Below are 17,442 nucleotides of genomic sequence, written 5' to 3' on the forward strand. Positions count from 1 at the left end.
GAAAAGAAGTTGAAATTCAAAGTCTGTCTTCTGTGAACTCTATTCATCTTTGGTTACTGTATACAAATATTTTTAAAAAACTCCAGCACAAAAAGAAACCACCTCATTTTCACTCTGAATTCAGGATATTTGGAAGTAATGACACCAAGCAACACAGACTTACCCATATAATTTTTTTAATGTGTCTCTTCGCATTCTTTTTGGAGGGATAGGAGTGTCACACATTTCTAGCATTACAGGCTGAAGAAATGTTTCAGTGACCTTATCTGACGGGGTCATACCTAGGAAAACATTGCAAATAAAACCAAATTAAAAAACAAACAAACCAAAAAAACTCAGAGACTGTTGGTTATAAATGGGTCCTGAAACAGTAATATGAAATCTTTGAAGTAATACCTAAGATTTGCCATAAATTTCAGAGTCACTTTATATCTGAAACCAAATCCAAGGCTGATATGTAAAATCTTTCTGTTAAATTTACAGCTATCACAGAGCAAATACTCATTTTTCTTTCAAATTTATTTTGAAGTGTCTTACATTATTTGATATCAACCACATTTCATCCATCCATCCATTTCTAATTTTTGGAAATGCTGTCCTTGCAGAAGTTGGGGTGTTTCTTTTTGTAGTGAATTGTTTTGATTGGGTTTCCTTAGCAAAAGCAATTCAGCTCTTTATTAGGTAGTCATTTCAAAACAATTTTCAATGTTCTCTATCGCTAGGCAAGCTGGACTACTGCAGTTACATAATCTCTTATTAGTGAGATCATAACCTCATGTTCACAAGACACTAACTACCCACATTTTGTGTTATCTGAACACATTAATGGGCAGTGTTGATCTGGGCAGCACACAGCATAGCAATATACACAGTTTTTCCTCTTTGAAATCAAAAATCTCTAAGCTGTTAAGTAAACTTGGATTTCCTTCATAGTTTGAATTTGTCAGTTTGCAAGTGTGGAGTACATCTGGATGTAGTTAAAAGTTCATCTCCTTTATTCACTGAAGGGTGTGAACAAATCTAACATAATAACATACCCAGTTTTTGTTCTATCAGCTTGAGGTTTTTCTCTTGTTCAGCAAGTTCCTGTTTTTTCTTTTGCATTTCTGGAGTGTTAAGTGACCGCAGCTGTGATTCAAGATCCTTATTCGCATTATCAAGTTTCACCACTGCTGTCCGGTATTGCTGAAGAAGATCTAATTGAAGAATTAATTAATAAAACACAGAATAAATAAGTGGCATTATGAGTTAGAAGGAAGAAAATACAATTCAAAGAAATACAAGCTTCAAAAAACCCCACATATATGCCAGGAGTGCTATTAAAAAACCCTACCCAGACCTACAGTAGGCCAGTGGCTGCGCCTAAAGTCATGGAGACAGAGACTAATAAGTCACGTGCAAGTCCAATATTGTGATTATTTTTTTTCTGAGTAACTATCTAGATCAGAGCAAAATACTACAATACTACTACACTCTGAAAATGATTGTGACAAACAAGCAATTCTTAATTTTTCTTTACATAAGACCTGGACACAATCCTGTGCTACGTGCTCTACGTGACGCTACGTGTGCAACAGGGTTGGACTACATGATCTCTACAGGTCCCTTCCAACCTTAAGGATTCTGTGATTCTTTTAAGAACTTCAGACTGAATTCCATACCTTTCACGCCATTAAGTGTGTTTGTAGTCTTTTTGTTTGTTTTAGCATCTCAAGTTGAAACTTCTATTACTGACTTAAATTCTAATCCACCTTGAGAAGAACATTTACTGAGTTTCTTTTTCTCACATTTGTGAATATTTAATCAAGACTGCATCAGTAGACTCATGTGAACAAGGGTTTATTTTGCTGACAAATGTTACTCTTACTGGCGTAAGAGAAGAACAACATGCCTCCATCCACAACAAACGTGCAAAGCAATCAAGAAAGGCTTGAAGCATCTTCATGCGGGCTCATTCCCTTTACTCTGTGGTGCATCACTCAGATGCGTGCACAGAGCTTTAACTGAGCACTCCTGACAGCTGACATTTGCACGTGGTGAAAGCCTCCTCAGATACAGCTCCTGCAGATTGGCTAGGACACTGCACATGCCTCACAGTCTTCCAAGCTCCTTGTAAGTGGAATCCCTGCCTCAGTAACTGTTTTCCTTTTAGTTATAAACATACAAGGACAGCACAACTAGTATTGTTAACTAATGTTAACTCACAACTGATGTTAAGCCTGCAATTCACTTCAATATAAGTTTTGTGTAACAAGCTGCTGTCCTTCACATGGCTCTTCACTGTATTTCCCTTTGAATGTGGAGAGACTATCGAAGTGGAACCAAACCATGTCCTTTTCTTCTATCACGATTGTTTCTGTACTAAGTGTAAAAATTTAAACCACATTCAGTAACAATTGAGTCCTATAATTGAAACCATCTTGATAGACAAATATACAATGTCCTAAAAACAGATTATTTCCATTTGTAGCTGAAATGCTTACTATATTATTCTCATATGTAATACATTTTTACTGAAAGCCCTGGAAAAGACCTTCATAGTCAACTTTTCTCTATCAACAGGCCAATGATAAATAGTTTCCTCCTATGAAAAGGCTACTCCGATACACACAGGTACACACATACACTATGTGTCACATACATCTAGGAATACTGACATAGAAAAGCTACATGCTTTCAAAAAGTACTAAGAACAACCTAACTTGTGAATAAGAGTTTCAACACTTTACAATTCAGTCAGCTATTATATGTCAGAAACTGCCATCTTTTAATTTTATTTATGACCTGTATTCTAAAAGGAAGTCTCTAAGCATACAGTGAAACATAAGTGATTCTGTAGCAAAAACAATATATCTTCTGTTTGGGGAAATGCTGTAAAAGATGTTGTGAATGACTCATAAGAATAGGATTTTTTCTACCACTGCTTCACAGAACTCAGCTGCACAGATGGATACTCTAACTCATCTAAATCAGCCTCCTTAGGTCTGCTGTTTGAATGACTACCAATACTTAATTAATAAGAAAGTAATAATACTTAATAATTGAGTAATAATACTTCATTAATAAGCTCTCATTAATAAGATTAAGAGAAAGAGAGAATATCTGATTTTTGTAAAAATATTTTTTCTTTCAGGAAATTTGACAACTTAACCTTTTAAGAAAAGAGAAATTCACAAATAGGACATTGTACAAATCTCGCTTTTAAAAAATAACTTTACATATACACAGAATATATATGTACTATGTACTATCTATTACATAAAAAATAGCAAATACATGCAATGAATAAAATTTTGGAAATTCTGTATTTTCAAGTCTTCATTAACCTACCTATCTGTCCGGAGAGAGTGGAGTAGAGTTTCGGCATGGGTGCTCCAAAGACCATTCCTCTGAGTTTGTCCATTGGAGGAGCTTTATTCTGAAGGCCTCCAAATTTTCCATTACTGCGAATCCTGTCTCCTTCCCTAGTCAGCAGTGTAGGGCAATGGGTGATTTTTACAACCTATATAAAAAGTGATACTAAATTAGCAACTCCAAGTTGTCAAGAACAATGCTGTGAAACTTTGCATCTTTCAGCTTCAATGCGGCTGGTTCTTCACGGGGGATATATTTTATTTCTTGACTTTGCTTGGAAGTAACAGAATATATATGTTACATTTTAACATTACAGATAATTATGAAACTTGAGAACTTGCATTCATACTAACAGCAAAACTACAACTATGTGGTCTTTAAAAGCATGATACTATGCTTCATTGCAACATTCATATACTGGAATTTGCTAAACAAAGCTAATATTGTCAGTGCCAATAATAAAGATTTCATTCACTGTCAAATGCATTGAGACTTAAGAACAGTAAGCACTCTGGAGCAGGTTGTCTAGAGAAGATAAAAACATGTACATCACACAGCATTACAGCTAGCAATCCATCATTCTAAGTTTATAACATTTTAAATATGCAGCTCTGATGTATTTTCTAAATAACAAATAACAACAATAAACAGTAATCAAAACTACAGTACATACCTCTTTTCTGTAATGATTGGCAGCATCCAAGTTATCTATAATGATAGTGTCACCCAAAAGCATCCCGAACACTGAAAATATAGTTTTTCAAAGTGTGAAACTTCTCCACAACAAAATAACTTGAGTTTTAAAAAATCAATTCTGAGGCTTCACTACTGCAGCTTTCTAGATGTGAGGGATATATAGTATGTTTGCTATTTTTTTCAAAGAATTTTATTGAGATTAAAATGAATATACAAACTTCCGTTTTCACCGCAGAATTTATAAAAAAAGAAATTCATTATGTTTAATTGCTGGATGACTTAACTGACTGTATTTTCTACTACAAATGCATTATCTCAGCATCTTAAATATAAGATCCACATAGTAAAATCTTGAGTTCAGGAAGCTGTATGTATGACAACTTTTCTGCTTCTCCCTGAATAGTGTTTTTGGTTTATTCAGTGGATTATCAAAGAATAAAACAATCAGAGGTTGATGATACAATTATTGTTTTTTTCTTAAGTTCCTTGTTCTATCAATAAAAAAAAAAGTTACATAAAAAGCATAACGTGATGTAGCTTCCATGTAGCCGTGACATGTCAAGCGAGGCAGCTTTTAAATTACCTCCAAAAAGCAAGTTTATCTGGTAGCAAGAGACACAAACAAGAAATTGTAGCTGAAGTCTCTGACAGAGTATCTGACTTTGTGAAAACCAACAAGAATAAATAAACTTTTTTTTATTAAAACTAGAGAGCAACATTTCAATATTGAGAAGCTGTGAAGTGAGATGAAACATTTATTGAAGTAATCACAGGTTTCAGCTCTGCTTATAATAATTTGGCTCTATAAAATTTAAGAAGAAGGGTGTGGGCATTGACGTGTTGTTAAAAAGAGCAGAAGGATGAAATTTGCCTAAACTGAAAGGTACATAAGTTACTAAGTTAAAAACTTAGTATTACTGTAAATATTTAAGCATAACATTCAGCAATGCACAGTTTGATCTGTATATATAGCAATACATTGCACATGGAGTTGGAGCAGGACTGGAAAGACATAATAAGCTCAGTAACTTCTCCAACAAGAAAATAAGAAACTAACATATGGTTGTCAGCTTCTGCTAACCCAAGCTTGGGAACATAAAACAATGATACAGTAATACAAGAAAGAACAAAACCTCTACAATATAGTAGAGAAAAATAATGCAACAGGCAATGATGGTAGTTATTACTGAGATATTCATTATGGTTGTCCGCAATTTTTTAACACTAACCTCTTCCTCTTTTTACCAAGAGATATTATGATGAAGGTAGATTGCTATTTGCAAATGTCTTAATGGATAGTGAAAATATCATCATTTGTGGTGTTTTTGTTTAAGAAAAATGTTACTAACATATTTTTAATGGAAATTACCTGTTTGACAATGCTCTGCATTATCTGGAAATGTTAGCAGATCTCTGGCAAATACAGGATTTCCAACAGGTCTGAAGCAGATTCTTCCATTTCTTAAGTGTGGCAAAGGCCTGGTTAAAGACAATGAAGGAAAGGAAAAAAAATATTTCTCCTCACTTCGATATTTCTTCTGACAATCTATCCAATAATCAAAAAACTGAATTTATTATGTCCCAACACTACCACATTAGGAGCTAGGTGACACCAAAATTAAATTAAATGACAATTATAAGGATACTAAGTATACTAAGGATATTTAGGTAACATAAGAACCAATTTGATATTACCAAATCTGTGGGCAAGTTTCATTATGCACTTTGAAAAAAATTGCACATCTAAACTTTTCTAAAAGTCTTGTCTCTACAACATTATCAGTCAGACAGGATTTTTATATTTTCCTTTATTTCCCAGGCAAACAAATCTATTATTATTACTTTCTGTTACTACGTTCCAAGTGACACTACCATTGCTACTACTGCAAGGCCAGAAATGCTATACTTAAATCTGTAAAAAAACAAATTGGACCAACAAAGCCAAAGAAGTATGTACTAAAAATGCAGAAATTCCACTGTTTTCTCCCTACCTGTTCCAATCAGGAAGTGTCTTCTTGTAAATGGAATCAAGGGGTAACACCTGCTGTCGACCTTGAGTTTCATCAAAAATGGAACGAGCTGCTTCAGTAGTCAGCGTGACTACACAGTCCATGTCACTGGCCAAATGCCAAGAGATAACTTTCGCTGCTTCGTTATCCTCAATTTGTGCTAAATGTGCAATCTGCGCCACAGAAGTTAGAACAGTCAAAAGAGGAGTCAAGACCATAGCTCTTCTTCATACTAATCACAATCTCTGTGCAATGCAGTCAGACATTTAATTCCCCCACTGATGGCCCCTTTGGAAGGAGTGCACATCTGATGGGACTAGAAGGCTCTCTTTGTTTTTCGAAACTGCTCTTTATTATCCAGATATTCTGTTAGCTTGTTTTTCATCACTACCACTTCCTAGAGCCAGTAAAACTGATTTGAAAGGCTCTCTGGGAGACAACTTACTTTGCCTAAAATATCCTGGTTGCCTTTTGGATAATTTGGGAGGGTGCAAGTTCGTCTTGGCTGCTTCATGACTCCTTCTTGATCCATCATCTTCTGTTTTATGAGAGAATCCACATATTGAAGCTGGGATTAAAATGGAAAGTTAGCAAGAATATATAAAACAAGAGGAAATCAACTTGTTAATCAAGTTTCTAACATATTCAATCCTCTAAAATAGACTCTTACTATATAGCTCAGAGAACAGCAAAAGGAGACACTACACTGGTGGCTATGAACTTTACTATTACTATTTGTTTAAAAATATCAGAGACCCCACATTTCTTTTCGTCAGGCTCTTTCAAAATGAAGTACCAGAACTTGATAAGGGACAAACTGAAGACAGTTTGAATCAGCAGGAAGAGGCAACCACAAATTAAAAAACGTTCTGGGAGAAGGGAGCTATGCTCAAGGTTGAAAAGTTTTTGAACAGTTGCACGTCATTGAAAAAGTTAATTTTACTGATTTTCAATTATTATAAAACTTGTGTTTATTTGACCTAAAAATAAGAGATAATTTAAATAATTATTAGGAAAAAAAAGTAGTCTGAAAATGCTCTTTAAAAAGTTTCTTTAAAATAAAACTAGATCTTTATGGAAAATTACTAACGGGTATACATTGCATTGAATCTTTCAACATTATTTTTAGGCATGGCAATTATCTAAAAAACACACTTGTCTGTAAAGACAGGTGTTCTCCTTTGGCCTGCTTGTGCCAGAAAGCGTGTCAGAATATACCCAGCATATGCTAATGGGGCTCTAACAGACAGTTCTTAAGACTAGCAATACCAGCACACCACCAGTAACCTTAGCAGAAAAGCAAAAATACAATGTGAGTATACAAGAGAACTTTCTTCTTCTCCTAGCAATTTCTTTGAGAGAGTTAGACTAGTAGAAAAGTAAAAAAGTTTAAGTTTGGCACTGATTCATGAATTTTACTCAGGGATCTAAACTTTGAAAGCTTTGTAAAATGTGCTTGTGTTTGTATGACTGTTAGTCAGTAACATACGAAACCCCAGAAATCTGTGAAGATGTAAAATGTTAAGATATCTAGCAAGAAACAAGCCTTACTACGTTAGTCTGTGGTAAATCAATTTGATGCTTTCTCAGTTCATTCTTCAGGTGAGTTTCTCTTGTTTCAGCTTCCTTAGCCTGACCTGAAACCAATAAAATCAAGAGAGAGTAAGGAAATGTGAGAAAGTAGTGGAGCATTTCTTGGGTTTTTTTTTTTTTTTTTTTTGAAAGATCACATCCACAGTTGAAGGTATCTAAAGTACTGAAGGTTCTCAACTCCAGCATTTGTCCTCAGGATTTGTCCACAAAGACTTTGGCCAGATCACAGGAAGTTTCATCAATCTGCCATCAGATTTCAGCTTCGGGAGACAAAGGCTAGTCCTTAGCTCAACTTGAGCGTGTAAGGGCTTTTTCAATTTCCATCCTTCAGTTATCCTTCCAAATGGTTCTCCAACAGAGCAAAAAGCAAGAGGAAAAGGAATAGTGGAAGCTGACACTATTTCTTTTGTCCCTTATTTTAGACATCATTTTCTGGCTACCTTCTCTTATCTGAATGAAGCAGTTTTGAAAACAAACATATTAAGCTTAGCTGAGTTGCTTCCTGCTCTATTTAAAAAAAAATCCATATTTGGATACATTTTAAAGTAACAAGTGCTCTAAGTTACTCTCTAGAGACATGCAAAAATGAAAAAATGTGAGGCAAAATTCTTTGTTTTTCATATTAGATTTCAGGAATTTACATCCATAACAGCAGCATGCAGTAAGCAAGCAACAGAAATCTAGCCTGTACTAAAACTACAGGAAACCAAGTATATTCTAATTCCAACAGAGCTTATTTACCTTTGCATGACTACTTAAAACAAGAATTAAAAATACACCAAACTAAATAAACATTCTGATCAACAGGGAGGATGATTCAAACAAAATAATAAGGTAAAAAATAACATTTCCTTTTTCCTGTCTTCCATTTCCACAAAGAGCTGCCCTCAGACTGCCCTATCATTTCATAAACTTTGTAAGGGATTACATTTGCTAAAGAAAATACACCTAAACAACAACTTCCTATACAATACCTATTATTGGTAGCTATTGGCAGATTCCTATAACAAGGTAGGGTCAAATATTGGAGGGGGGAATAGTTATACTATGAAAATGTAGGCTAACTGAAATTTTCAGAAGAAGATAATCTATAGTGCATTCCCTAAAATCATCTTTAGGCAACAACTGTTTAATTTCCAGATGTCTGAGCATTCACAAAAGCATTTTAAGGAACGATTTGTGAGGCAACTCCGGGAAAAAAAGACTAGTAACTTTAAGTGTTTAACTTCTTTGACAGTTCTGACATTAGACCTTATACTTGAGTCAAGACTTCTCATGGTTAGACCCATCCAATACCTCGATGCTTCCCTGCTAACTAAGATGTTTTACTCCTTCCATTCCTCTCAAATTATTTCATGATTATTTCAACGCTGATTTTCTACATTCTCAGAATCATAAAAAGGAAAAGAAAAACGTTTCATTCAGAGGAAGTAAATTTATATATTTGACTGAACTTACATTTCATTTCAGTTACAAGCTGGTTAGTAGTATCAAACCAATTTCTATAAACTCCTATGGACTGAGACAATTGGTCTCTCTCCCTCGTAAGTGTTGCCATCTGTTGCTGTTTCTTGAAATCTACATAAAAAATATATATATACTTTAGAAAAAAAAGCACAGTAACATATTTAGATATAATCTCAGCAAAAATCTATTAGAAGAAATGACAATATTTTAGAGTAATTGAAACGTACCATTGTAAAACATAAATGACAGATGGTATGGTTCCAAAGATTTTTCCAAGGTTGGCAGATCTGGCTCAAATACAAGAATATATTCAGAACTATCTCTTCCAGGACTGTTTTCGGCCAGGACTAGATTCTGGTAAAACAAAGGCATATGTTTATATTCACATCTGAGGTAACACAAAGAGCAAAATAAGCATATTTCAAATACTAAGCATTATACAATTGGCTAATACACAGTATCTATAAGGTATGATACAGTTATAAGCTATTAAGTTTTAGTATAATATTAATTAATTATATTTATAATATGAAGATTTAGCAACAAGTAGCTTAACATTTAAGAATAAAGATTGCCCTTTTACCTGTTTAAAGAGTAAGATATTTTATTTAAGAGATATATGCTCAGAAGGAATATTATCTGCACTGTCCTGTAAACAAAATTTCCTTGGATGTATTTCACACAGCATGTGAACAAATGCAAACAGAACATTAAAAAGAAATAAAACACCAGATGCATAAACATATAGAAGGAAAAACAAACTAGTCCCAGTGCAGAGTTAAAGTTACTGCTGTTACCATGGTAGTAGACAGAAGGTCCCAAAAGAAGGAACAATATATCTCAAAAGACTGATAATAAATCCCATTTCTTGGCAAACCAAACCTTTCTCCTTGCTTTAAAAAAAAAAAAACAGGAAATACTATAAAATCATAAAGAATGATAGGCAGATATAAAATTAGTATAATAGTATCTAAATGTGCTGTTACTTTGGGAAAGGTATCATGCATAAAATGAGTAATGCTTATAATAAAACTCATACTGTTTCCACCTTTAACATGTAGAAATTGCTACTCAAGTGGCCAAATCAAGAGGTGGTTGCAGCCTAAAAGAGACAGACATATAACCTTCAAAGACGGTCTTCACGGCTTTTAAAAATATTGAAATTACATATTTAAATAGGAAAAGTCTGCAGGGGAAGTATCTTTTTCTTTGAAATTTCAAACTAATTAAGATATATACATTTTCCTTATTTCCTTCAGTTAATAAATTTAGGACTCCTCAACCTCAATGTACAGATAGTACACATCTCAGTATCAGCTTCAAGATATTGAAGCTAATTGCACACGATTCTACTTTTAGACTATTTCAAGGTACTTGAAAAATAACCGCCTCCCCTACTCCTATTCATTGCTATATAAAAAGTATATTTCCTCCTAACCGACAAGCTCTTTCTTCCTAAGTTGCCTCCTGCACACACCTGGACAGAGCACTCACTGTAAGGCAGATAACTGAGAATGGCTAGAAGAGGAGAAGAGACATGGCATCAAATGAAACTGAATTAGTCCCACAGGAGGGGTGGGGGCAGCGCAGACAAAAGCGATAGTATCTCATCAGATCACAGAAATAAACAGCAGAAACTAAAAAAATCCCGAACAAACAGGAATACATATGTAAAATGAAGGATTGGCAGACTGGCAGCTTGGAAGATTAAAAAAAACGCATAATATATGGTTGTTAGATTAGTGATTGAAGCACGGAAGACTGCATTTTACATCACAGTGGCTAAATAGGAAGTTGCTAATATATGGAAAATAAAAAAAATAAAAGGCTATTTCTGCATCTATGAGGAGTCTGAGAAATTACTCCATTATCTGAGCTGTCAGAGGCCACTCACAAGCAGAGCTTTTCCCCACAACATGAGCTTACAAACATCTGCTCAAGTTGCTACTATGGATTAGACACAAGATTTGTGCAGAAAAGCACTGTCTTACTACGTCAGTGGTTATAGCCCAACCCTTGCCTTCACTTCTGCTTTCTATTTCTACCCCACCTGCCCCAAAAAAGGTGTGTGTTCATAAAACTCTTCTCCATCTCTGAAACCAAAGTAGAAAACATCAAAGATACATACAAGAGAAAAGAAACAGCTTTGAATTGCTAACTACATGCTAAGCAGATCTCAGCAAATGTTAGGGCACTGGAAGCTTAAGTAAGAGAAATAAAAGAGCCTTGGGGTGGGGAGTGGGAGGCTGAAACAAATTATTTTAATTCCTGAAACAATGTTAGGGAACAAGAGGAACCTAAAGTACACCATAAAATCAGTTAGCTTCTTTATTTTGTTCTATATATCTATTCATTCCAAGGTTTTATTTTTCTGACTTATTTTCTGTATAGAAATATACAGAAACATAGAAACTTGCCTTAAGTGTCAGTGCAGACTGGAGAGTGTGTGAAAGTGTCCTGTGAGGAGTGTTTGCTCACTGTTAATTGCATGGTTCTGTCTTGGACCATTATCAAGAGAATTAATTATGCTATGTCATTAAGTTTCGTTTATATAGTTCCATGAAAGCAGCTGATGTACCGAACGGAATACACTACGACACGTTCATGTATAGGGTCTGTGAATTTAGTAATTCTACCGTCTTTTTTTTTTTTTTTTTTTTTTAATTGTGGTGTTCTACAAGAGGTATTGGGACTTTTTATATGTTTCTGCTTCCATCTGGCACACACTGAGGCTGGTCTGCTGGGAGATTGTTTCCAATGAACAATTTATGAAAGCTGGCTGAGAAAGTTTCTTTAAAAGGTAGGATTGTTTCTTCAGTACATTTTTTTTTTTTTTTTTTTTTTTTTTTTTTTGTGGACTGGGAACAATTTCTGGTTTTGGGTATGCGCATGCTTTAACTTCTTTATCTTTTACAGTACAGTTTGTATCTGTCATTTTTCGTGATGCCAACAGGTAGATGTAGATAATTAGGAGACAATTTCAATGGCAAATAAGGCATGTAATGTAATTTTAGCTACTGTCTAGCATTCCAGCCCAAATAACAAAGACGTCAGCCACACCTTTGCTGTGCCAAAGTAATGGGGTTATTTAAAGTCATACTGTAGAAGAGACCAGGATTTTCATAGGGCAGCTGAGGTGATACCACAATTGATGATGCTACCACTCTCAAACAGAATTCAGAGATTTTAGTAAATCAATCTATATTAGTATGACAAAGAAAAAGTGACTGAGATGACTTCACTGCAATATACAGTACTTTCACAGGGAGAAAACATCAGGCACATGCGAACTGTTTAACCAACAAAAAAATATGCAGATGCAAAACCCAGAGATTTGAACGGGAACTTCATCGCTGAAACAAAATATCAGCATCAAGTGACACTGGAACTTTCTCTTTAATTCTTCAAATCAGAATAGGATGTCTGTTTGCAAAGTACTTACGACACTTACAAGCCTAATTAGGCTTGACTAAATGCAAAGAAAATGAGATGAAATTTAATTGCATACATATGAAGAGGTTAGACTAAAGATCTTAAGTCAGAAAAGTATTGTAAGTAAAAAAGTAAAATGCCACCAATACTAAAGATTTAAAGATTTTTAATAATTGAGTGAAGTGTTCTTTACAGATGAAGGTCTAATGAGGAAAAGACTTAACCTGAATCACTCCACATGTCTTAGCCTCTAATGAACTTTTTCAATCTACTGGTCAACTTCTCTCTATTGGCAAAGATAATTAGTTTAAAGAATTACCTTCCTTCATATTTTATGAAAGTCAGCAATCAAATAAAGAAGAAAAAATTTAGGAGAAGGCTATAATATAAGTCAGCCCACCGCAAAACACAACAAGATGTAAGATAAGCTTTGAAATTGTAGGGAATCATTAGATTGATTGCTCATGGAATTAACAGTATTTTCTGAAAGTACTTACAATTTCAGCTGATCCTCTGTCAAATGGAAACTCGACTGTACTGACTTTACCCTGAAACTGTGGGATCTCTGTATCCTCATCATTGGGGCTCTTAATTTTTGCTATTATTCTGCCAACTAAATCAATTCCAGTACGGTTGTTGTATTCATCCTATAAGTGAAACGTTAAAGAAGTCAGTTCCGATCATGAATAGGAACAATAAAAGTGAGCTTATATATATACACTATTACACTAAGCATTACAAGATGCTTCTTTTCTAAAATTCCCCCATATTTTCTCAGATTCTGTTTTTTTTCTGTTAGTGTATATTTGAAGTTTGAAGGACCTAATTTTTTATTATGTGAGATTCTGTAAGAAATTGTATCCTGGCAATATTTGATTACATTTCAACATATATAATAGCATCAACATCTTATGACAAAATTAATCGCATTTTCAGCAAGCTTGCAGAGTTCCCCAGTTATGACTTTGCATAGAAGAATGCTCACCACTACATGGAGGTGTAAATCCTTGACCAGCGTACGACTAGTAACAGCTCGAACGTTGGAAACTGCTGGAGTGGCTGGTAAAGAATCAGGTGACAAGCGTACTGGCTCATTAGGTACAACTTCCACTACAATCTAGAAGAGGAGAAAGAAGAATAAAGAAAAATTTAAAAGACTTATATAATTCACTGCAAGTCACCTGAACACATAGGTTGCTCAAAAAATACAGTAAAAAATGCACGTGAAATCTATTACAGAATCATAGAATCCTTAAGGTTGGAAGGGACCTCTAGAGATCATACAGTCCAACCTCCCTGCTCCAGCAGGGATACCCAGACCACAGGACACAGGGCAGTATCCAGGCGCGTTTGGAAGATCTCCAGAGAAGGAGACTCCATAGCCTCCCTGGGCAGCCTGTTATTGATTGTCTTGAAATAAATAAGCATTACCATGAAGCAATTCTATTAGGTTACATATTAGTTTTATATTAGTTTTATAATTTTTAGTTAAAAAAAAAGCTAGCAAAAACATTCTGGTAACCAATTGTTTGAAATCCGTCGCTATTAACATAAAAGTGTAATTTTTTGCAAAACTTGCAAATGAAAATATCAATATTCCAAAACTACAAAGTATCATAATCCTTCTCCTAGATGATCCTCTACTATGTGTTCTTGGCTATATGTAATTAAACAGAGATTCCAACCTGGTCACTGTTGAGCATATTTGTCTTATCCATAGCAAAAGTAAACTGGATATTGTAATTCCCCACTCTCTCTGGAATCACTTTATCCCTAAAGGTATCCAAAAAAAAAAAAAAAAAAAAAAAAAAAAAAAAAAAAAAAGTGAGTCCATATAAAAGTATACATGCAAGCAATACAAATTCTGACTAGTCCTGTTAATTACTCCTTCATAATAAACTTTTGCAAGAGTTCCACAAAAAAATCTCAAAAACTCTTCCAGAATAAAGTTTTTGGCAACACAAATAAGGAAAACTCCTCCAACGGGTTATAATCCCTTCTAGCGGACAAGAAATTTATCACAGCCTCATTATTCAGAAATCTGTCAGTTTTTTCACTTTCTATCAAATTATTTCTCATAAAGCTACTGGAATAGAACACTGCGATGTTTATCTAAACCACCAACAAAAAATTCACTTTTTTCACCTGAGTTTTACATAAAATCTGACTAGTAAGATCCCTTCTCTTAGTGAGTGTACGAAGCTGGGTAACTTTGGGTAACTTGGACCTTTGGCAAAAGCTGAGTCTATTAACAGAGAAAAAAGAAAAAGAAGAGTTCTTGATGATTTCACAATATTCTGCAGTGCAGATCACTGGCAAAGAATCCCTAACATCAAAACAGGAAGGGAAGATAGAAGTCTGCACTTCTTCTCAAAGAAATATGATTTCATGTGCCAGAAGGCCACACAGAGATTCAATTTTCTGCAGTATTTACTTAAGAAACCTGTGAAGAGATGAAGACTGTATAACTAAGATTTAGTCATTGCTCTGGCAAGATGTCATTCTTGAACTGGTTGGTTAATGAGATTCTTGCTTTCAATGCATGGCTGTATAAGTAATTCTAGTAAACTCTTTCCTCTTATTTTATTTGGAAAAGTAAAATAAAAGCTTCTCTGGAATGCTTAACTTGTACAGAATACAACCTTAGAGTTCTACATGCTTTTAATCATTTTAATATATTAAGACTTCTTTCTCCTTTGTTCTCATATTAAATGTCAAATGTAACTCGGAAGGATATAATCCTGGTATGTCTTGTTATTACAAGACATGCTAATTCCTAAATATATCATAGTATTGAATTGCTAATTCTTGAACAGACTGTTATTATCAAATACTAAAACTCTTGTCCCTAATTCAGACTTAATTTGTAAAATAAATTGTACCAGTAATTGTATCAGTAAATTGTATCAGTAAAAACACATGCTGCTATACCTGAAGTAAAAGAAGCCGTCTTCCTTGTCATCCTTCACTTTACTACAGCTAAACGTGGTAACCTGAAAAGACTGATACAAAAAAAATAATGAAACATACTTGAAAGTTCAAGTGCCTTATTTGTAGTGTGCTAAAAATTCTTACTGATTGATAGAATTAAGGAATTCTTACTGATTGATAGAATTAAGGAATTCAATGAGACCACCTTTACTTTAGATGCTAGTTTTATTATTAATTCTTGGATTGCTTTCCTTACAAAAATCAGGGTGGCAACTTTGAAGAGCATCTCTATGATTAATTAGCTCCTGTAGAATAGTTACACTGTTGTCATTACTGTAGTAATACATTGCATTACGTAGCAATACATTGACATTTGAATAGTCTGACAACTTACTCGTAAAAGAGGGAAAATTTTATTAAATATAATGGTATGCAATAAGTCAGTATTTGCACTCTAGAGCATTGATCCAAATCAAAGTCCTACACCTTTGTTTCGATATACATTTTGAAAACACGTTTTGATGACTTACATCAATTGCCATTCTAGTTCCGCAGCCCAGCCCTTCCCACATTTTCATAGTGATCCGTGCGGGATTAATATTTTTAATAATGTTGCTGTCTTCAGAAAGAACACTAACCATAAAATCTGCAGAATAAAATAATAATAAAAAAATGTTATCAGGATTTCATGAATTTCTGTCTCACCCTCTGATTAGGAGAAAAAAAACCCATAATGTCCACATTTCAAAAATAATACAGACAACAAAAAAGAATCAAAACCAGACATGGAAAGTCTTCTTTGCCCATCCCCGTAACTAGATAGGTAACAATTCTCACTTAGGAAAACAAAACAAAATAAATAAAAAATAATCACTCAAAAAAGCTTTATCCAATGAATTATACAAAACTCTAAACTCCAATCTCGCTTTCCCAAATCAGCACCTGTATCAGAACGGCTGCTGCTTACTCTCAGGAAAGAATAATCACTAGTCAAATAAGTGGTTGTTTCCTTGCTCCAAGGACAGGAAATCCAGATCTCCTTCCTATTCAAGTCCTTAAGTCACTGGACTACTGGATAAAGAGGCACAGGAGTTAGAAAGAGACGGTACCAATGTGACTACCAGAGTCCCCTGCTACTGGCCACTCAAAATAGGGACATAAGCTACAAATCTGACAGCAGCTACCGTTAACAGATGAGTATCTCATACTTAACCCAGTAGGAAGGGCATCCTGGGATCCATGTTTCACTCAGCCATTACCATTTGCTATTGTCTGACTCTGCAGACAAAATACTAGATGTTTAAAATCCCAAACAGAAAAAAAGAAAAAAATTATTCCTAGAGTAAGAGAAAAGTTTAGTGGCCTAAAGGAAGTGGAATCCAAACTAGGAAAAAAAATACCCCCAAACTGGGCATCAAGTAATTTGACACTATGGTAATACAGATTTCAAACATGCAATTGAAGCTACGTTCTTGAATTCAAACCGAATTTTACACTTTAAGGAAGGATTAAATATGCTTTGATGTGTCTCAAATAGTCAGGCATGGATCAGGTATCTGTCCATATTGCGGTGCCTACCCTTTAAGAGTGTTATATTCCAAATTCACCAGTAAATTCAGTAATTAGGATGTTAATTAAATCTGTTAATAAAGGATCTAATAACAAATTCAGTGAAATGTATTACTAAATATATATTATTTTAGTTGCTGAAGAAGTCAACTCTCTCCCTCTCAAAACTTAAGATGATTTATATTACAAAAAATATTTTTCAAAAACATGATATAAATATTAATAGTTATGTCTCTGCTAGTCTTAAATCTTTATCTAAAAGCTTCTCCTCAATGATAGTTGAAAATGTCACTCCATGAAACGGAGTTCCATGTAACTATGTTCTCCATGAAATGGAGGCCTCTTTCAAATTTTCTTTTTTAATTTTTTTTATTGTGTCTTGAGAGCAACC

General features: G+C 34.4%; 1 protein-coding gene across 1 annotated transcript in view; it reads right to left on the reverse strand.

Annotated features, from left to right (window-relative positions):
* The window catches only part of SMCHD1 (structural maintenance of chromosomes flexible hinge domain containing 1), a 62,520-nt gene that overhangs the window by 1,043 nt on the left and 44,035 nt on the right, over positions 1 to 17,442 (reverse strand). The window contains exons 33-47 of the mRNA XM_026035504.1: positions 16,013 to 16,128; positions 15,483 to 15,553; positions 14,237 to 14,324; positions 13,537 to 13,668; positions 13,049 to 13,198; positions 9,347 to 9,473; positions 9,111 to 9,230; positions 7,611 to 7,696; positions 6,505 to 6,627; positions 6,042 to 6,232; positions 5,420 to 5,529; positions 4,028 to 4,098; positions 3,331 to 3,502; positions 1,038 to 1,196; positions 164 to 281 (exon numbers count right to left, since the gene is read on the reverse strand). Of these exons, the coding sequence (XP_025891289.1) occupies positions 164 to 281; positions 1,038 to 1,196; positions 3,331 to 3,502; positions 4,028 to 4,098; positions 5,420 to 5,529; positions 6,042 to 6,232; positions 6,505 to 6,627; positions 7,611 to 7,696; positions 9,111 to 9,230; positions 9,347 to 9,473; positions 13,049 to 13,198; positions 13,537 to 13,668; positions 14,237 to 14,324; positions 15,483 to 15,553; positions 16,013 to 16,128 (1,834 nt within the window). The remainder of the gene's footprint in view (positions 1 to 163; positions 282 to 1,037; positions 1,197 to 3,330; positions 3,503 to 4,027; positions 4,099 to 5,419; positions 5,530 to 6,041; positions 6,233 to 6,504; positions 6,628 to 7,610; positions 7,697 to 9,110; positions 9,231 to 9,346; positions 9,474 to 13,048; positions 13,199 to 13,536; positions 13,669 to 14,236; positions 14,325 to 15,482; positions 15,554 to 16,012; positions 16,129 to 17,442) is intronic.

Source organism: Nothoprocta perdicaria, unplaced genomic scaffold (assembly GCF_003342845.1).
Source record: "Nothoprocta perdicaria isolate Ctin4 unplaced genomic scaffold, notPer1 scaffold_16, whole genome shotgun sequence".
NCBI lineage: Eukaryota > Metazoa > Chordata > Aves > Tinamiformes > Tinamidae > Nothoprocta > Nothoprocta perdicaria.